Below are 22,283 nucleotides of genomic sequence, written 5' to 3' on the forward strand. Positions count from 1 at the left end.
ACTCTCGTTATCTCATTTCTTCAGGCTTCCCATTTTCCAGCCGTCCTTTTTTACCTGCAAACATCTGCCCCCAATCAGCTTTTGAAAGTTCTTGCCTAATACCGTCAAAATTTCTCCAATTTTGAACTTCAACTTTTCGATCTGGTTTATCCTTTCCCATCACTAATTTAAAACTAATAGAATTATGGTTACTGGCCCCAAAGTGCTCTCCCACTGACACCTCAGTCACCCACCCTGCCTTTATTTCCCAAGGGTAGGCCAAGCTTTAAACCCTGTCTAGTAGGTGCATCCACATACTGAATCAGAACGTTATCTTGTACACACTTAACAAATTCCTCTCCATGTAAACCCTTAACACTGTGGTAGTCCCAGTCTGTTTGGAAAGTTAAAATCCCCTACTATAACCACCCTATTCTTCTTACAGATAGCTGAGATCTCCTTAAAACTTTGCTTTTCAATTTCCCTCTGACTATTAGGGGGTCTATAATGCAATCCCAATAACGTTATCATCCCTTTCTTATTTCTCAGTTCCACCCAAATAACTTCCCTGGATGTATTTCTGGTAATATCCTCCCTGTGGTACAGTTGTAATGCTATCCCTTGTCAATCCCCCTCCTCTTTTGCTTCCCTTTCTATCCTTCCTGTAGCATTTTTATCCTGGAACATTAAGCTGCCGGTCAATATGGCATCAAGGAGCTCTAGCAAAACTGGAGTCAACAAAAAATCAAAACCAGTTCCTTGCTGATTTGCAGTCAAACACAAAAGGCCATTGTGGTTTTTAGAGGTCTGTAATTTCAGACCCAGGAGACCCCTGCAGAACATCCTAGGCCCAGCCACCTCTAGCTACTTCACCACCAATGACGTTCTCTGCATACAAAGTTGGAATTGGGGATGTTCACTGATCACATGATTGCACCTTCATGACTCCTCAGATTCCAAAGCAGTCCATCTCCATATACAGCAAGACCTGGACAAGATTCAGGGTTGGACTGATAAATGGCAAGTAACATTGACACACAAGTGCCAGACCATATTCTTCCTCAAACAAGGGAAAATTTATCTATCTCTGTTTGAATTTTAATAGCATTGTCTATGATGAATCACTCACCTTCAAAACCTGGGTGTTACTATTGACCAGAAACTGTGGTGGACAAGCTCCATAAATACTGTGGTTGCAAGTGCAGACAATATATTGGGAATCCTATCTCCCCAATGTCTGTCCACCGTCCAAAAGGCACAATTCTAGAATGTTAAGAAATATTTTGCACTTTGCTGGTTAAGTGCAGCTTCAACAATATTCAAGAAGTTGGACCTCATCCAGTATAAAACAACCCACTTGGTTGACACCCTATTTACCACCATCTACTCCCTTTTTATATCAATGTACAGTGGCAGCAGTGTGTGCCATTTAGATGAAGTGATTCACCAAGGCATCTTCCAAGCCAATGACTTCTACCACATGGAAGTACAAGGGCAGCAGACGCAAAGGAACACCATCCCCTGCATATTCTCCTTTTGAGCCACACACTACATAGAACGTTACAGCACAGTACAAGCCCTTTGTCCCTCGATGGTTTCACAGGAAGGTGCAAAATCTGAAGCCATCCAACCTACAGTATTTCATTCTCATCCATAGGCCTATCTGATGACCATTTAAATGCCAATAACGTTGATGAGTTTACTACATGATTTGGAGACGCTGATGTTGAACTGGGGTGGATAAAGTTAAAAATCACACAACAACGGGTTATAGTTCAACAGGTTTATTTGGAAGCACTAGCTTTCGAAGTGCTGCTCCTTCATCAGGTGAAGGAGCAGTTCTCCGAAAGCTAGTGCTTCGAAATAAACTTTGTTGTTGGTAGTGGTAGTAGTAGTAGTAGTAGTAGTAGTGCAGGCAGTGTGTTCCACACCCCTATTACTCCGAATAAAGAACCTACCTCTGACATCTGCCCTATATTTAACACCCCTCAATTTAAAGCTATGTCCCCTCATGTTAGCCATTACCATCTGACACAGAAAGTTCTCTGTCCACCCAATCTAACCGTCTGATTATCTTGTCTCAATTAAGTCATCTCTCATGAAAATAGCCTCCAGTCCCTCAGCCTTTTCTCATAAGATCTTCCCTTTATACCAGGCAACATTCTAGTAGATCTCCTCTGAACCCTTTTCCAAAGCTTCTACATCCTTCCTATAATGCGGTGACCAGACTGTATGCAATATTCCAAGTGTGGCCCCACCAGAGGTTTCTGTATAGCTACAGTAAGGACCTTGTGGTTCTGAAACTCGATGCCTGTACCAATAAACGCTAACACACCGTATGCATTCTTAACAACCCTATCAAACTGGGTGGCAACTTTCAATGATCTGTGGACATGGACACCGAGATCTCTCTGCTCATCTACACTACCAAGAATCTTCCCATTAGCCCAGTACTCTGCATTCTTGTTACTCCTTCCAAAGTGAATCACCTCATACTTTTTTGCATTAAACTCCATTTGACACTCCTCAGCCCAGCTCTGCAGCTTCTCCACATCCCTCTGTAACCTACAACATCCTTCGTCACTGTCCACAACTCTACCGACCTTTGTGTCATCTGCAAATTTACTAACCCATCCTTCTATGCCCTCATCCAGGTCATTTTATACAAATGACAAACAACAGTGAACCCAAAACAGATTCTTGCAGTAGCCCACGAGTAAATGAACTCCAAGATGAGTATTTCACATTAACCACTACCCTCTGTCGTCTTTTGGGCTAGCCAATTTCTAATCCAAACCACTAAATCACCCTCAAGCCTCTGTATTTTGAGCAATAGCCTACCGTGAGGAACCTTATCAAACGCCTTATTGAAATCCCAATACACCACATCAACCACTTTATCCTCCTCCTGTTTGGTCACCTTCTCAAAGACTCGAAGATTTGTGAGGCATGACCTACCCTTCACAAAACCGTGTTGATTACCTTTAACCAACTTAATCCTTTCTAGGTCATAAATCCAAACTCTTATAAACCATTCCAACACTTTACCCATAACCAAAGTAAGGCTCACTGGTCTATAATTTCCAGGGTTGTCTCTACTACCCTTCTTGAACAAGGGGACAACCTTTGCTATCCTCCAGTCTTCTGGCACTATTCCTGGTAGAAAATGACAACATAAAGATCAAACCCAAAGACTCAGCAACCTCTTCCTTGGCTTCCCATTCACTATTTCTTTTTATTGCCACTGGGTTGAAATTATGGAATTACTCTCCAACATCTCTCAGGGTCTCCTGATGCACTCCAGGCTCTGCATGATTCAAGAAGGTAGCTGAATACCACCTTATCCAGGGAAACTGCGTTAGAGTGTGCTGGGTGCGTGGAATGCAATGCCAGCAGTGGTAATTGAGTGAGATACATTAGGGACGTTTATGTGACTCTTGGATAGGCACATGGAAGATAGTACTATGAAGGGAATGTAGGTTAGTCTGATAAAAGGTCAACACACCATTGAGAGCTGAAGGGACAGTGCTGTGCTGCTCTTTGTTCAAATTAGGGACAGACAATTAAAATGCCAGCCTAGTGAGTGACACCCACATGTAATAAAAAAAAGACACTTTTTCATCCATTTATTGTGAATTTAGTGCAGGAACACTTATACACAGAGCTAATGAACTAGTTAATATAATATGTGATGCAAAACATGGAAAAAATATTTTAACCTGGTACATACTAGTTAGTCCACATTTTCTTCCATGTTTTGAGAAATGCATTCAAGAAATATCTTTTGATCTTGCTTTTTCTTGTGTTTGAATTCTTGCTAAATATAATTAATGTGATCAAGCTTGTTGTGTTAACTCCCACAAGTACTCAAACAATACATAGCTCCACCTCCCTTGAGCTTCAACTGCTGTTGTGCTCCCACACTGCTCGTCTGATATGTAACCTTTAGATGAGCTGCAATTTACAATTCAAGTTTTTTTTTCAGCAAAGTGCTTTTAAATCTATAGCCTCCTGCACTTGGGGAAACAATATCTCTTTCAAATTCCTTGGAAATCCCACAACAGCAGTATAGTGCTTGTTCTGCATTGTTGTTTTGTCAAAATCTTGGCTCTCCTGACCTAACAGCATTGTGGGAAAGCCTTTTCTCCTGTACCATAAGACTGCAGGGTTCAAAAAGACTGATTACACTTTTAAGGTCAACTAGAATTGGCAATAAATTAAAGTTTTTGCCATCAGTAGATATATTGTCACACCTCACTGGAGTAATGCACTGGAAGTCAAGCTCGACTATTCCTGAAGTCATTGTATAAATTTATAAAATTTATCAAATGATACAAAAGTTCACAATTTATGTCTCATAGATGGAGACCAATAGAAAGCCAGGTTTCTGTATCCAGCAAGAACATCTATTTATTAAAAATAGATACTAAATACACGGTAACAATCATTGACATTATGTTACTAGTTAAAACTTAACTCCCTTTTTAAAAAAACATACACTGATACAGACAAAATAAAAATTGGTATTAAATGTCACGGGAAATCAAAAATCTGGGGAAGCAATTCAATGGCCCCAGTCCAAATGAAGCCTTTACCTGCCATGGTTTCCTATTCTTCAATATCTCTATTCCAGATTATTTTCCTTTCATTTGAGGAGGGACAGGCAATTGCTACACTCAGTACAATGTCTTTTTAGTCAAAGGCCACAGCTTACAGCAAATGGCGAGGGAAAATAATATGGCTTTCTTCAGGTTTTAGGTACTTTACTGGGGAGGGAGACCCACCATCCGTTCTTTCAGCAGTCTGAGGTTTTCTGCCAGGATTTTTTTTTAAAATTAGATTAGATCACTTACAGTGTGGAAACAGGCCCTTCGGCCCAACAAGTCCACACCGACCCGCCGAAGCGCTGTTCAGCTACCCAAGAGCCAATCATAGTTGTCATAAGGCTGATAGCCTTTGGCATCCACTACTGGTCATCACTTCACAAGTTGTTCAACAATCTGTTGTCAGTCAACTCTCACTTTGTAGATGTTTTCCTCATCAACCTGACCAGAGACATTAGTAGACATCTCTGGAGCAGGTAGGACCTGAATCTAGGTCTCCAAGCTCAGAGTTGGGGACACTACCATTTGTGCTACAAGAGGTCCTAAAGCTCACTTAATGTGTGCCTCTTAGTGCTGGCTCATTTTACAAACAACCTTCTCCATTGTTTTATCAAAGTAGCAGTGTAAACACAACTGCCAGTGAGTTTCAGTAACTTGTAATGCTGCACTTTTTAAAAAAAAACCCTTTCATAAAGCATAGTTTTAAATAGTCATTTTCCTATTTTTGTCCACAATCAGAAATACAGATAAAGGCATCTGTACGACTTGTCAAATTTTAAATTAAAAAATTGCAGTTAAAAAATTGGGAAGACCTTGAATCTATCCCTTTTCTAGTTACAGACTTTTGTATTCTTAACAATGATATTTCCTTTTCCCTGACAATTTTCAAAGGGAATACCAGTCTCTGCATTCTATTCAATAAGTATCACATCTTGCTTCAGTATTGTGCTAGAGATAGCTGACAATCTTCATTCGTTACCATGGAAACCCTAAACAAAGATTTAGTCAAATATGGCTGTTACAGCACCTTTCTGGCTGTTTTCCTGTCCTCTATCCTTTACAAAACTCAAACAAAACTTTGCTGCCCATCACACAAGTTTCACTTATTCATGAGTTTTGTTGCCAATCTATGTTGGTTCCCAATGCCTCAACAATTTTTTTTTTAAAATAGTCATGCTTGTCTAAAATTCCTTCATTATCTTCATCCTCCCTAGGTCTGCAGCTTTCTCCAGCTCCACAATCTCCCTCCAACATCCTTAATTTTTTTAATCCCTCCTTGCCCCATTGTTGCTGGCCTCCGTCTGTTCAGATTTTTAGGAGCTGAACATTCCTCTTAGTATGGCAGAGAAGCAGGAGGCTATCGTTCCTTTAAGGCTTTCCTGACACGCTACCCCTTTAATCCACGCATTTGGAGATGCCTGTCAATTGGTCCATTTTATCATCTTGCCATCCTTGACTGCACCTTTTGTGTTAGACTGTGTTGTTTTCTATGTAAAAGGCTCCGATCATCTTATTAACATTTTTGTGAGAACCTTATAGTTTCCTGCCTATGTGCACAGAAAATCCAACTTTAAGATTCAAGATTCTTGCCATATTTTGTGCTCCATTTAAAGCCTTAATTCTTCTGTATCTCCTCCTTGTGGACGTTTGGTTAGCTGTTAGTACCGTTGCACCACACCATCTACCATGTTCTGCTGGAGGTAGTCATTCACCATCACCCACCAACACAACTGCATCTTAAATAATTTGTTTCTCTTCTTAAAATGTCAGTCAGTAAGGATCTTCATATCTGGTTAATGTATAAATTATTTTATTTAGGGTAACAAAAGAAAGACTGCATAGAACCAGGCCATTCAACCCAACCAGTCCATGCTCCTTTTATGCTTCTGTCAAACCTCTTCTTTTTTTCCATCTTTGCTAAAGCTGGTATTGCTTTAAAGCATTGTAACCCACTATTCACTTCTCTCCCTCCTATTTCTGTATTAACATTACACTTGTGCTATTCCATTCAACCATTCCCTGTGGTTTCATATTCTCACCACTCTGGTTTTCTCCTAAGTTCCCTGTTGAAATGATAAATCACGGTATTATGTTGGTAACTTGCAGGTAAGCTCCTCTGCAAGAGGGCACATTCCTGATTAAAACTGCAATGTGCCAACATCTCCGAACAGTCAAAATTTATTAAGCAACTACAAGCTTTGGAGAAACCGTTAACACACTCTTCACAACACTAGCTGACCGTGTCAAGAGATCTCCCTGAGTAAGGGAACCAGTTCTTCCTTTTATACAAAATCTCCCATCACCATTAGTAATGGCCACAAGACAATCCCCAGCCACTCCCCCACAGTCACATGCCACTCGAGACACAATGCAGTATCCTGATTATCTCAAGAAACAATGTAATTTAGATCATTCCTTAAAGGTAAGGTCTGGTATAATCTTTTCTTTAATTGCAGGGAGTAGTCAGAATTTTAACGATGTTCTTTTTGATTCTGAATAGGGGAAAATAATGTGAATTTTCTCTGAATAATAGGAGATTGTACCTGCAAGATAGAGAAGCACACCACTCTACCCAGGTCCATCCAAGTTCTTGAAGGTCAGCAGAGCAAATTAACCCCTTGACATCTTATCCCCACTATATCAAATACCTTCATGATTTTGAAGACTTCTATTAGGTTACCCATAAGATTTAATTTCTTCAACAGAAAAGAAATCAGCCTGTTAATCTTTTCCTGCTGGTTATTAGAACTGCACGCATTGCTTTTGGAATTAAGGTTCAATGCATGTTTAGCCTAACTTTCTGATCTGGACTGACAGTACATGTCTGGGTGGACAGCCCCTTTTTAAAAGATGATGCAAGCATTTGTGGTTCTGAGTTTCCCAGTAGCTCTACCTCCCCCATTTTTTTTTTAAAAAAGCCTGTGTTCTTGGTTTACTTTAATGACCTTTCCAACCTAATATACAGCTTTCAGTGATTGGTGTATTTGTACTGCAAGGTCCCTTTTATCCACCTGCCTTCCTAATTGCATCTTCCAATTTCTGGCCAGTTTGCATCTAATTATTCTTCTACCAAAATTTACTATCTCACATTTATCTGTGCTGAACTTCATTTATCAATTATTTGTCTGTTCCGCAAGCTTATTAATGTCCACCTGTTAGTTGTTGTAGACTTTCCTACTATTGACTATCCCTCTGATTTTTGTCATCTGAAAATTTGTAAATTAACTCCAGACTATTAACTGTTTTCGTGCCTTTTTCAAAACTGTCAAACCATGTAGTGGATGGATTACATATTTGCAAATTTTGTCTTTAATACTCATGCGGGTGCTTCAGAAATGTGCAAGGAATATTAATTCAGAAATATTCTGGTTGGTCAGTTTTATTTTAAAACAATGGTTTCCACTGTTGTATTGGTAGGAGAGACAGGGACTCAAAGCAACAGCCTCTGAGTGAAAGGACAGCCTCTTTAGAACTGAGATGAGGAGGAACTTCTACAGCCAGAGGGTGATTTAATCTGTGGAACTCATTGCCTCCACAACCCTCTGTAGCAAAGACATTGAGTATATTTAAGACCGAGTTGGGTTCTGGATTAGTAAGCAGATCAAAGGTTATGTAGAAGAGGCAGGAGAATGGGTTTGAGAAACATACATCAACTGTGATCGAATGGCGGACAGACTGAGTCAGAGAGGTGTACAGTATGGAAACTTCAGTCCAACTCGTTCATGTCGACCAGATACCCTAACCTAATATAATCCCATTTTTCCAGCACTTGGCCCATATTCCTGTAAACCCTTCCTATTGATATATCATCTAGATGCCTTTTAATTGCTGTAATTGTACCAGCCTCCACCACTTCCTCTGGCAGCTCATTCCGTACACTCACCATTCTTCTGCATGAAAAAGTTGCCCCTTGGGTCCTTCTAAATTTCTCCCCACTCTCCCTAAACCAATGCCCCCTCATTCTGGATTCTCCCACCCCAGGGAAAAGACCTTGTCTATTTATTGTATCCGTGCCCCTCATGGTTTTATAAACCATTATAAGGTCACCTATTCAGCCTCTGCCTGTAGCTCAAATCCTCCAACCCTGGTGACATTCATAAATCCTTTCTGATCCCTTTCAAGTTTCACAGCATCCTTCCTATAGACGGGAAACCAGAATGGTACGTACTATTCCAACAGTGGCCTAACCAATGGCCTGCACAACCACATCATGACCTCCCAACTCCTTTACTCAATGCACTGACTAATAAAGGAAAGCATACCAAATGCTGCCTTCACAATTGTTTCTAACTGTGACTCCACTTTCAACGAACCATGAACCTGCACTCCAAGGTCTTTGTTCAGCAGCACTCCCCAGGACTTCCCATTTAAGTGTGAGTCCTACTCTGAGTTGCCTTTTCCAAAATGCAGCACCTCAAATTCAACTTAAATTAAACTCTATCTGCCACTCCTCAACCCATTGGCCCATCTGATCAAGATCCCATCCTACTCTAAGGTAACCTTCTTCGCTGTGCACTACACATCCAGTTTTGGTGTCATCTGCAAACTTATGGACCAAATCGCCTAATTTTGCTCCTATATCTAAAGGTCTTATTCCTATAATAGATTAATATTGCATTAAGTCATCTGCAGTAAAATTGCACAGTATCCTATTGCTCTACTGTGATAAAAAGCAACAAATGAGAAAACAGTCCACTGCTGAAATAGCTCAGGACCTCCAAATGCCTGAACCATCTTTAAAAGGCCGTTGTGCAGCCAGACATGCACCATCATTCCAGCCCTGCCCTGCACAGTTTGTGACATTAGCCCTGGACTTATCAAGTAAGGTAGACAAACATCTGGAGGTCCTGTCAGATGGGGTGATGTTGAGAATGGGCAACCTCTTCCTCACACCCAGCAGAGGAGGTAACAACATTAGACCCTGTCATTCTGGTCCAAGGGTTGCCATCTGTGTCCTTGTGCTCTCTGCTTTCTGGAGGTGTGCCCAGTAGTGTAGGAAGTAGGTCAGTGACTTGTTCCCACTTGGCCACCAAGTGCCACCATTTTCTAATCTTCTATCAGCTGCCTCAATCTTACTGTCTCTGTGCTACTCCACCATCTCCCACCATATTCATACTTTATCATGCACAGTTGCTGTGACCACCCCCCTCCCCAAATCACACTCGATGACCTCTGTTCTGCCCACTCACTTGCTCAAGAAACCTTATCAACTTCCCCACCAGCAACACCACTAACAGCTGTGCCACTCACTTTCATCTCATTTATTCACTCCCTCCCTCCTAATTCCAGGAGAAACCAGCTCACCGTCAGGCAGAGTGAGTCAAGACAGGCAGTGGCTGCCCAGCGTTTGGCTCCTCGCAGCACAGCACGCCACCCCTCCAACCTGGGGAGATGACCCTGACTGCTGCAATTGACTGACTAGTCCAGTGGCTTGGCCATGGGCAATGTTAGAGGTTGCCCTTGACGTGATGTACCAGTACTTTCTGATTAAAGGCTGCTGACCTTGACCTGACTGTCAGCTTTATGCCATTGTGTTTGTGTTTTCACTAAAGAACAGGCAACACTGAAGTATTGTGAGCCTTGCAGCTCGCTCTTTGGAGCAGCAAGGCAAGGCAGGGATGCTGTGGGCATCCAGGTAGTCTCAAAGTTGAGTGTGAGTGAGCACTAAGACAGCAAATGAGTAGCCCTGAGATGCAGCCTGGTTGAATCCATGAGCAGGACACCTGACAACGGACGCCAACACACAGTCGTCTTACAGCAGCATTTCAACAGCAGTTCCTAATGGACCCGAGGTGCAGTTTTAAAATGTGAAAATGTCTGATAACTGTATGAGAACTGCTACAAAGATCCAGAGAGGCTGGCAGGTATCAGATACCAATGTCTTTGGACAGGGAAGTGAGTGAAGCTGCCCTGAGATATTGTGGCCAATGTAGTGTTCTGGAGGAGCAAGTGGTGCGCTGGAGCTGCCAGTTACCTGCTCTGACTCGCATGTCAGGAATTTTCAGTGTGTTTTCCTCCCAGCCAGGAGTGGAATACTCAGCTGCACATTAAAGAGGGGAAATATGCAATTAATGAGGCTGATAATAAGCAGTCACTAATGTCATTTCAATGCATGAAACTTATGTAGCTATTTGCTCCCAACATTGAGTGTGTCTTTGCTGGACCTCTTGCAGATGTCTTGCCATAGCCCATGGCATTCACGGCCTTATAAAATTCCACCCTTAATTCTAGTGTGACTTTCCACCAGAATGGTCACAAACATTAGCCTCATTCCTCTGGATGAGTGAAGGGAAAAATTTTAGATTTTCTGCACAATCATTATCCGGTGAGCTTATGGTCATACCCATGTCAGGAGAACCGATCAGCTCCACCTTTCTTTGAACTTTCATTGCGTCACAAAATATTTTCTTCTACTTATTTTCATTCAAGTATCACATTCCAATTGAAATGCAACTTACTAGAAAATGGAGCTAATTACTAAAATTCTCGAGTGAAAGAGAAAAATTTTAAATTTTCTTTCTCCTCAGAAGAAAAATAAAAAGGCTACATCAAACTCTACCACAGACACGGGTCGTATGTTTGAAAGGGAGAGTGCCTGATTCAGAGAGGGAAAATAAAGGTTATGGAGTTAAGTCCATTGGACTAAATAGTCCTTCATATCCTTGAATGGTAGATTTTCAACATGAAATCATACTCATTTAATGGTTGACTTGTAAACTTAGCATCCACATATAAACATCTGAACAAGGGGAGGTCACTCAGCCCTTTGACCCTGTTCTGCCATTCAATAAGATAATGGCTGTTCTGATGTTAACTACAATCTTTCACCTCCCTTGATAATCCAGAATCTATCTGTGCCTTAAAAATATTCACTCCCTTTTGGCAAAGAGCATTCCAAAGACATTCAACCCTCGTGGAGAAAAAAACAGCGGATACTGAAGATACCTTTTTGAGTACTTGGTAAATGGCTGCTCTCCTATTTTGGTTTTTCCACTGGATGCTGTACTCTCGGATGATAAAGAAATGGGCAGGACAGTGGCTCAGTGGTTGGCTCTGTGAGGCAGCAGTGCTAGAGGCCTGGGTTTGATTCCAGCCTTGGGTGACTTGTGGAGTTCACACATTCTCACTGTGTTTGTGTGCGTTTCCTCTGGGTGCTCTGGTTTCCTCCCACAGTCCAGAGATGTGCCGGTTAGGTGAGTTGGCCGTGCTAAATTGCCCATGTCCAGGGATGTGTAGATTAGGTGCATTAGTCAGGGGAAATATATGGTAGGGGTATAACTCAGGGTGGGTTACTCTTTGGAAGGTAGGTGTGGACTTGTTGTGCCAAATGGCCTGTTTTCACACTATAGGGATTCTATGAAATAGTAATTTCAGTGCAAACAACTTCATCTTTTTAACATGGGCCTCCTATTGCTTGTCTCAAACTGTGATCAGGTGAACACTGCAGTAATTTTAGGTCCATCTATTTTCCTTTTGTAAAAAAAAAAGTTGATGAAATGTCTCCAATATAACACTTAGAAGTTAAATTGTCCAACTTAGCGATTTAATTTCATGATGTGTGGACATCAGGTGAAGCTTGGTCTTCATAGTTCCTGGTGTTTCACCCAGGTGTATTGCTCATATTCACTTGAACAAGATAGCCACAAGCTCATTGCTTTCATCTGCAATTAAAATTTTTATATTGTCTCCATGAAATATACAATTGTAGGGAGAAACAATCTTTTTTTAAAATTTCCAGATGAAGGTAATAACAGTAATTTCACAGATACAATTTTTAGCCAGAATTTTAAGGATTTTAATTTATCAACTGAATCTTTAATGTGAAATGTTCAGTGAACCAGACCTTTTGTAGAACCTTCTCGTATTATGTTGTCCTTTTTTGTTTTGACTGCAAAACAATACCATTGATCTTTCAAAGATTTGGACTTGGTTAGTACTATCATGATTAGTTAGTACTAATCATGCTTCTCAGTACTTGGTTAGTACTATCATGCTGAGAAGCACTTCCGGCACTTGATTTATATTTAAACTCAGGATAAATATTTTTATCTTAACAGGATTGAAAAAACGTACAAGGAAGGCTTTTGGTATACGGAAGAAAGAAAGAGACACTGACTCAACGTAAGTGTTACGTTTAAATAATCCACTTCCTTCTGCAAGTTGACATGCTATGGAATAATAAAAGCTCTCTTGCTGCTCTGTCTGTCAGTGGACACTTATTCCAAATAGTTGAGTAGTGAGTATGAACTATCTCCTTTTCTAACATCTGCACATTTCAGTGTCATTCTTACCTTTCTTACACTGTTTTTATACTGTGATTACAGGTAGCTAGTTGTACGTCTTTGTAATACATTTAAGTTTCACATTATCATGAATGGACTTGGTATTATCAGTAATTTCCCTTTTTTTCATATTAAAGGCGTCTTAAAGTTGGAATTTATTGCTGCTGTTGAAGCTGAAATATATGATGTTCACTGTTGCACATGTCTGTTTCAAGGCTGGCAATAATCAGAAAATGTAACCACCATTGTGGTTACACCACAACTGTGGTGATTGACTCCCAGGCTTTTTAGCGTGCTGATTTAAGGAGGATGTTTTAAATCCTCTCTTGTCAAAACAGCCTGCACTCCTCAGATTTTGGTAGACCATTGTCACAAAAGTGCATTGAGTTTATTGCTAACTTTTTGAAAAAGGAACATCATCAGACAATTCCATTTAGAGTCATAGAGATGTACAGCATGGAAACAGACCCTTCAGTCCAACCTGTCCATGCCCAGATATCTCAATCCAATCTAGTCCCACCTGCCAGCACCCAGCCCATATCCCTCCAAACCCTTCCTATTCATATACCCATCCAAATGCCTCTTAAATGTTGCAATTGTACCAGCCTCCACCACACCCTCTAGCAGCTCATTCCAGACACGTACCACACTCTGCGTGAAAAAGTTGCCCCTTAGGTCTCTTTTTATATCTTTCCCTCCTTTCCCCTCTAGTTCTGGACTCCCTGACCCCAGGGAAAAGACTTTCTGTTTATCCTAACCATGCCCCTCATAATTTTGCAAACCTCTATAAGGTCACCCCTCAGCCTCCGATGCTGCAGGGAAAACAGCCCCAGCCTGTTCAGCCTCTCCCTATAACAACAAATCCTCCAACCCTGGCAACATTGTTGTAAATCTTATCTGAACCCTTTCAAGTTTCACAACATCTTCTTTTATATTCAGAAAGGCTGACTTCAAGAATTTCACCCTGAAAATGGCAGATTAAGCTCACCTACTGGACGTAGAATGTTAGGACAGCACAAGGACTTTTTTGGGGCAAGTTTTCATGCAGAGTGTGGTGAGTGTATGGAATGAGCTGTGAAAGGAAATTGGGGAGGCTGGTAAATTCCAATGTTGGAAAAGCATCTGTAGAGGTTTAGAGGGATATGGGCCAAGTGCTAGTAAATGGGACCAGGTCAGATTGGAATAATTGGTTGGCGCAGACAAGTTGGACCCAAGGGTCTGTTTCTGTGCTATATGACTGAGTGTGCCCTATATGTGACTCCACATTTACGTCAAATGGCTGACTCCTATCTGTTCACTAAAATGAAAATGGGAAAATGCTTGAAATACTGAACTGGTCTGACAGCTTCCATAAAATGTGAAAGATTTCAGGACACCTTCTCCATATTAAGCATGTCGTGGAAAGGGATGGTCTTCCTGTCCTGCCTCCAACTGAGGCCCTGAAGTGATGACTCACTGTCCAGTTAATTTCCTAATTGTTCTACTAGTTTTCATTCATGGTGGGAGAGTCGATGGGTCAGAGAGGACTATCGGGTGATGGAGATAGTCAGGCCAGGGAGGGAGCTGGGAGATCTATGTGGGAGTTGAGGAGATTAGTTGTGTAGTTGCTCAGGAATTAAACAAGGAATTTCGGTCTAACGTTCTCTGGGTAACAATCTTTTAAGTAAACTGTAACAGTCTATGGTCTCTGCCTCTAGTTTAGGGTCTGAGATTTTTTTGAAAGGCCGCTGGGAGCAGGGGAACTTCCAAATAGAAGCTCCAACTTCTGCAGTGTTTCCGACGTCTGATGGGCCTGAATGCACCTCAGTTGTACATCGTGTCCAACTCTCCAGAGGCCAGAACATCTGGACCAATAAGAGTACTTTATCTGAAGGAAATGCCTCAAACTTTGGACATTTTTGTTTCTTTGTTTCATGGGGATTTGTTATGTTGGCCCCCATATTTAGTTGAGCACTATATATTGGTCCCTCTTTAACTGTGCAGTTAGTTTCTTTCTATCGCCTCCTTTAGATACAATAGATGGTACACTTATCCACATTCCAAGGTGCATTCAATTCACTGTCTTAGCTCAAGATTACCCTGTTTGAGCAACTTCTTGAAGGAACCTAAATATCCAGGTAACATAGGGAAAGACTAGAAGCATGATAAATGTCTGTTTTTAACAGCTCTAAAGATCTAGCACATTGGTTTTGACTTTCATGCCACCTTTGGATAAACTTCAGTTGCTTCAGGTATGGAATAATTAGGTGTGTTGCTGAAGATTGATTGGATTGTTTCCATTTGTGAGATGATGGAAATGTAGCAAATCATCTGCTGAGCTTCTCTGACTAAACCAGCTTATTCCAAAAAGGTAAAATCTGCAGCAAACGCCAAGTATAAAGTTGTACCTTGCTGCTGTGGGTTGATCTCTGCTGATGTCTTATTTTAGTGCTGACATGTGATCTGGATCTACAGAAACCACACATTGCTAAAGTGGCAAGTGCCTGCCCACAGTTGGTGTCATCACTTGCAATTATTGTCAGCTTGAGTTCCTTACAAAAGCAAAGCAGCCTGATGTTTGCATGCTGCACTTGAAGGGAGCTGATGTAGCTGACAATTCAACTATGAAACTGAATGCTCTGTAGTCACATTCTGTGCCTCTGAGTATATTTCGTTGGTTTTTGAGGGAACCTCATTAGACTTACTATGGCAAAGATCTTCCCTATATGTCAAAATGAGATATTAATAATTTCCCAATATTATCATTTGGTCACTTGGAAGATATATGCCCATATTTACAGGTCTCCTAATCTGCAAGTAGAGCACTTGCAAAACATTCTTCACCTACCTATAGAATAATTGCTATAGAACAATTCTACCCAAGGGGTGTGTACTCAGCCCACTGCTGTACTCACTATATACCCTTGACTGTGTTACCAAATACCAGACTAATGCCATTTACAAGTTCGCTGGTGACACCACCATAGTCGGTGGAATCTCAGATGGCAACAAAACAGACTACAGACAGGAGGTGGAAGAATGGTGCACTAAGAACAACCTAACCCAATGCCAGCAAAACCAAAGAACTCATTATTGACTTTCAGTGGGACGTTACTGCTGCCTGTCTACACATTAACAGCACAGAGGTGGAATGAGTGGAGAGTATCAAGTTCCTGGGAGTGGTCATCCACAACAAGCTTTCTTGGACTTTTCATGTCGATGCAGTGGTTACAAAGGCTCAGCAACATCTCCACTTCCTCAGGCAGCTGAGGAAATTTGGCATGAGTAGGTGCACCATAAACAGCATTCTGCCTGGATGTACCTCTACCTGGTATGGCAACTATACCATTTAAGATCAGAGACCGTTACAGAAAGTGGTGAACTCCGCCTGGACAATTACAAAGATCAACCTCCCATCTATAGAATTCATCTACCAGGCTTGCTGTCAAGGGAAGGCTGCCAGCATTCTCAAAGATCCAATGCTTTTCTATAACCTCTACCACTGGGGAGAAGGTACACAAGCCTGAACACGAACCAGCCAGTTTGAAAACAGTTTCTACACTAGTATTGTTAGAATACTGAATGGACTCAAACTCTTAGCATTTGCCTGTATCTGTATTTTGGTTTTTGCTGCTGTTTACCTATTATTTACTATCTATGCTGTTTACCTGTGTGATCTGCCTGTATTGTTAGCAAAACAAAGCTTTTCATTGTGCCTCAGTACACGTGACAATAAATGAATTGAATTGAATTGAAATCCGCTAGATCAAGTGTGTTGGTCAGCATAAACGAAAACTCAATTGTAGAAGAGAGAACTCTGAAGGATTTCTCCATATTGTGAAATTGAGTATGTTACCCATCAAGAGTCATCACCATTACCTTGCTCTGTTTTTGACAAATGAAATTTGTCCAGCTTAAAGCTTGTGCACAACATTTCCAAAATGAGAGTTTGGAGGCTTTGATAAGATTATGTTGTAAGCTATTTTTTGATCTTTCAAAGGATACGTAATGCTGCTGCAAGATACCTAGGGTACATTAGATGATAATCCTGTCAGTTACTTAAGTTTTATGTTTTTTGAACTGGCTAATATTCATGGCTGTTAAAATGATAGTAAGAGTTGTTGTGGTTCTGTTTGCCGAGCTGGGAATTTGTGTTGCAGACGTTTCGTCCCCTGTCTAGGCGACATCCTCAGTGCTTGGGAGCCTCCTGTGAAGCGCTTCTGTGATGTTTCCTCCAGCATTTATAGTGGTTTGTCTCTGCCGCTTCCGGTTGTCAGTTCCAGCTGTCCGCTGCAGTGGCCGGTATATTGGGTCCAGGTCGATGTGTTTGTTGATAGAATCTGTGGAGGAGTGCCATGCCTCTAGGAATTCCCTGGCTGTTCTCTATTTGACTTGCCCTATGATAGTAGGTGTTGTCCCAGTCGAATTCATGTTGCTTGTCATCTGCGTGTATGGCTACTAAGGATAGCTGGTCGTGTCGTTTCATGGCTAGTTGGTGTTCATGGATGCAGATCGTTAGCTGTCTTCCTGTTTGTCCTATGTATTGTTTTGTGCAGTCCTTGCATGGGATTTTGTACACTATATTGGTTTTGCTCATGCTGGGTATCAGGTCCTTCGTTCTGGTGAGTTGTTGTCTGAGAGAGGCTATTGGTTTTGTGTGCTGTCATGAGTCCTAGTGGTCGCAGTAGGACAAACAGGAAGACCGCTAACGATCTGTATCCATGAACACCAACTAGCCACGAAACGACATGATCAGCTATCCTTAGTATCCACACACGCAGATGACAAGCAACATGAATTCGACTGGGAAAATACCTACTATCATAGGGCAAGCCAAACGGAGAACAGCCAGGGAATTCCTAGAGGCATGGCACTCCTCCACAGATTCTATCAACAAACACATCGACCTGGACCCAATATACCGGCCACTGCAGCGGACAGTGGAACTGACAACTGGAAGGGGCAGAGACAAACCACTATAAATGCTGGAGGAAACATCACAGAAGCGCTTCACAGGAGGCTCCCAAGCACTGAGGATGTCACCTAGACAGGGGATGAAACGTTTGCAACACAAATTCCCAGTTCGGCGAACAGAACCACAACAACGAGCACCCGAGCTACAAATCTTCGCACAAACTTTGATAGTAAGAGTATTTGATGCCTCTTGTGGATGTTTTCTTCAGGGATTTGATGATGTGGGTATTGTTGGCTCAGCCAGCATTTCTTTTTCTTTCATCTTTACTTTTAAAAATTTGTTTTCTTATTTTCCCCAAACTCCCACACTACTGTCATAATACAACAGTGGCAGCTCTAGTTCAGTTGGTGTAATCGCACGATAGAATTTTAACTCCAGATAGTTTTCTATTTATGGTACCGAGTACATTTTAAAATAAAACAACCAAGGCTGATACTCCCAGTGCAGTACAGAAGGAGCACTGCACTGCTGGAGGTGCTGTTTTTCAGATGAAACATTGAACCAAGACCTCATCTGTTTTGGTGGAAGTGAAAGGTCCAATAGCACAATTCAAAGAAGAGTAAGGGTGTCCTGATTTTGTTTAAAACAACGTAGTTTGGCCAGCCACATCACTCCTGGAATATCCATTTTACATCTGCTTAAAATAACTAGAAAAGGTTGGGTCTGGGCTACCTTCTTGAAATGTTTTGAGGCGTCTGGCCTGGTCCATAAGTACTGTGTGCAGTTTTGATCCCCTTAATTTAAGAAAGATACTATTGCCATTGCGAGAAAGAAATGAAGGCCCACCATCTTTATGGGATTTTCCTGAGGTGATAAGACTCTTCAATCAAGAGGTATTTGGAAACAGGACCTGCTTAGTCCAGATATACATAGAAAGAGAGATGATCTCATTTAAACCTTTTTTTCAAAAAAAAAGCACTGAAATGGTTTTGGATTACCGAACCGATTTAAATGCAGGTAAGATTTTTTACCTATGTGAGATGTCTATAGCCAGGGGACACAGTTTAAAAATAGGGGAGAATCAGCTTGGGACTGAGCTGAGGAAGTTGAATCTTTTGGAATTCTCTACCCCATGGAATGTGGAAACTCCAATCATTAAGTATGTTTGAAGTAGAGATTGATATTATATATTGTCGGGAAAAGGCATTGAAATGGATGAATTGCCATAATTGTATTATATGGCGAGGAGGTACGATGGGCTTAAGTGGCCTACTGCTGTTCCTGAGTTCCTATGTAAAGGAGGGTAGCCCCTCTGCTGCATGAAAGCTCACATCGCTTGCATAATGGTCTCGTGTTCCGTGAATTATGTGGATAATTTTGGAGCGGCATCACTTTCAGTTCATGAAGGCCATTGCACTGTGTTTTGGAAGTACAGACGTCCAATCACATCAGTAAGGCCCTGAACTTTGAAGAATCCTATGATGTGAAAATAATTCTACTCTCCCTTGATTCTGTTGCTAGATTTTCCATGGAAAATCTGGGATTGTTTACTCGAGTGAATAATCCGTCAACCACCAGCTTAATTCACCTAATAAGTACAGTGACTCATGTTCCTGAGGTATCTAATGCTAGCTTGGAATGAATCTGAAGTGAAGAAGTGGAAGGTAATGATTATGTTCACTGTCATTTGGCAGGACCAGTACAGATCGTTTGTTTGTAATTCAGTTTCAGACAGATGGCACAATTCTGTTGCTGCCCTCTTTTACCAGAAAAAACAAAATCTAGTTTCACGTATTCTGGAATGTAAGAAATAAATGGCCCTTTTTTAAATGCTAAGTTACTGTCAGCTGAAAATATCAGCCAGTATGCTTTTAACAAGAAACATGAATGTGTTATGTATTTATTTTAATTGTTTACTATGTTAAAATAAAGCTCTTATTTTAAGAAAAATCATCTTAGGCTTGCAGAAAGGGAACAAAAATAGATCATTGCCCAAAATGATCTAATATTGCTATAACAAAGTTATGCATGCTGGATATCTGGAAAAAAAAACAGGAGATTGCTAGAGAAACTCAACAGGTCTGTCGGCATTTGTGGAGAGAAAGTAGTAGAATTAACGTTTCAAGTCCAGTAACCAGGGTTAAGTCGGAGTTGTAGATTTCTACAGCTCTCTGCAGGCCCCTAGGCCCATCGGGTAGTGCTGCTCAAAAGCAACCATCTGTTCTGGTCTAAATCTTTTTTTTTTCTCTTCAGATTCTACCTGACCTGCTGAGTTTTTCCAGCAATTTGTTTTTTGTTTGTTTCATAGGGAATGTTGAACCTGTTTTGAGTCTTAAGCAACCTTTTTGCAACCCTTTATCAGTAGTCAAAGCAGTTGAGAAATTTTAATCTTTCATGACACACAGCTATCTCATGCCTGTACAATTTTCAAAATACTTAATATTTGGTCTGCCAAGAGAAAAAAAACTTTTTAAAAAAATCATTGCTAGATTTATGCCTTTCAAATTAATAGCCTAGAACAAAGACCAAGTTCAGACAAAAGGAGGAGGGAACATTTCAAAAATCAAGAAATAGTTTTACACACCTATGTAATAAAACAGAATCTGAATAATATAGAAATGTCCATAATTTTGATTTAGTAATGCTAAGATTGTTCTATTCTTTCCAATCTTTGGTGTTGCACTGAAGCTTAGCATCGAATATAACTTAAGTTTTAAAAAAAACTTGAGACTTGATTAACTATTACTGAAAGTGAAAAAAAACAAATAATAGACTGAACAACTGCCTTGACTTCAATGGAGAGAAACATTTTGTGATTGTAGCACAAACAGCTGACCTATTATTGAATATCACTGCCTGTTAAAATCAGCCATTTGGTTGCAAAGGTTAATAAATATAATAACCCCCTTAATAAATATGTGACAGGAAAGGTAAATTATTACAAATGGCAAAACAGGTAAACCTTAGTAGTACATCATCATTTGCTAACTGTGATTATCTGACAAGATATTGCTGGTTCATTATCTGCTGATGTAATGTAATGTAATCTAAATAGAGCATTTTTGAGCCTACTCATGCGCATTTATTAAAATAACTATTATTACAATACTTAGCAAAAGATGTTCCCTGAATCATCTTTCTGCAGTCTACGTGTTTTTGAAATTGAAGTTTGGTGTTGACCACACCTGCAATGATTTACCTCACGTTTTCTCTCTCAATTTTTTTTTACATAGATTATGCTCCACATAACTGATCTTGACATGCAAGTTAAGTTGATGATTTTTCTGTTCAGTGCCTGAAACTATAACAATAACAAGCAACAGTGACCTTGCTGGAGATTTAGGACAAATAAATAAGTGATCTGGTTTGAGGTGCATAAACAATTTTTTCTTAAGTAGTTTATTTTGATTGGATTTTTACCTTAATCACTACTATTGGGTAACTACAGATGTGTTTGTGGAAGTCAATCACATAATGTAGGTTACTGTGATTTCTATTCCTGATTACAAATTATATATTTGTTTAGTGATCTCCAAACTCCAACTGCATTTTTCCTCTGCCTTGCAATCCTACTGTATTGAAATCAGAACATTTTGTGTTTTAACTCCCATGGGAAAAAAATATGTCTACTCTGAGCACCCAAGGGCTGCTTGAACATAAAAGGTAAGATCATCTCATTAGCTACAATTCTTGTTTGGTTCTATGTACCCTGTTCAGTGAGGTATTGTAAGAGGTTCCATCAGGCACAATCTGAATTACTACGAAATGATAACTATTGGGATTATAGCCTGAGAAAGTAAGTAGCTATCAGTTTAATTGCTGTGGAATCTGATTTATATGCATTAGAGGTAAAATTAGAATAACATATCAACTCAAGTGCATATTCAATTAATTTTAAGACCCATTTCACACTTTCTTTTCTGACTTCAGAAACTTTGCCAGCTGTCCCTGAAAGTAGGCCTACAGTATATTTGCATCATTTTCACACTGCCTATGCCAGGCAGAGGTTTCAATGGAAATGATTTCTTCGAGTTAATGGTTCTTGATCATTGCCAACTCTACAGACAGCAGCCAGAGGAAGGGGTGGAGGGTGGTACAATTACAACATTTAAATGGCATCTGGATGGTTATAGGAAGGATTTACCAGGGATCTGGGCCAAATGTTGTCAAATGGGACTAGATTAATTTCTGATATCCAGTCGGCATGCACTGGTCTGTTCCTGTTTCCGTGCTGTCCATCTCTACCACTACCACCATAGTGCAAGGTGATGCAGTCCCAAAATTCTGACCCATCAAGAATCACCTTGACCGATGAAAACAAATAGTTAATACAGGCATTGAGATAAGCAGAAGATCCAAATAATATTTCTTTGCTTTCGTGTTGGTGGAGGAGAAAATATCTTGTGAAATTTGGAAAGGATAAACCAGAAGGCAGCAAATCATCTGAATGGGTTATTTCAGAAATTTGGGATCCTCGTTCACAACAGAATGGCACTATTTTACTCCAATGTTATGCTTTGTTTC

The 22,283-nt window shown here is 40.6% G+C and overlaps 1 protein-coding gene across 1 annotated transcript in view; it reads left to right on the forward strand.

Moving 5' to 3' along the window:
• The window catches only part of sgip1a (SH3GL interacting endocytic adaptor 1a), a 217,083-nt gene that overhangs the window by 57,192 nt on the left and 137,608 nt on the right, over window positions 1-22,283 (forward strand). Inside the window, exon 2 of the mRNA XM_060829768.1 lies at window positions 12,641-12,704. Within this exon, the coding sequence (XP_060685751.1) occupies window positions 12,641-12,704 (64 nt within the window). The remainder of the gene's footprint in view (window positions 1-12,640; window positions 12,705-22,283) is intronic.

This window comes from Hemiscyllium ocellatum, chromosome 9 (genome assembly GCF_020745735.1).
Source record: "Hemiscyllium ocellatum isolate sHemOce1 chromosome 9, sHemOce1.pat.X.cur, whole genome shotgun sequence".
Classification (NCBI taxonomy): Eukaryota; Metazoa; Chordata; class Chondrichthyes; order Orectolobiformes; family Hemiscylliidae; genus Hemiscyllium; species Hemiscyllium ocellatum.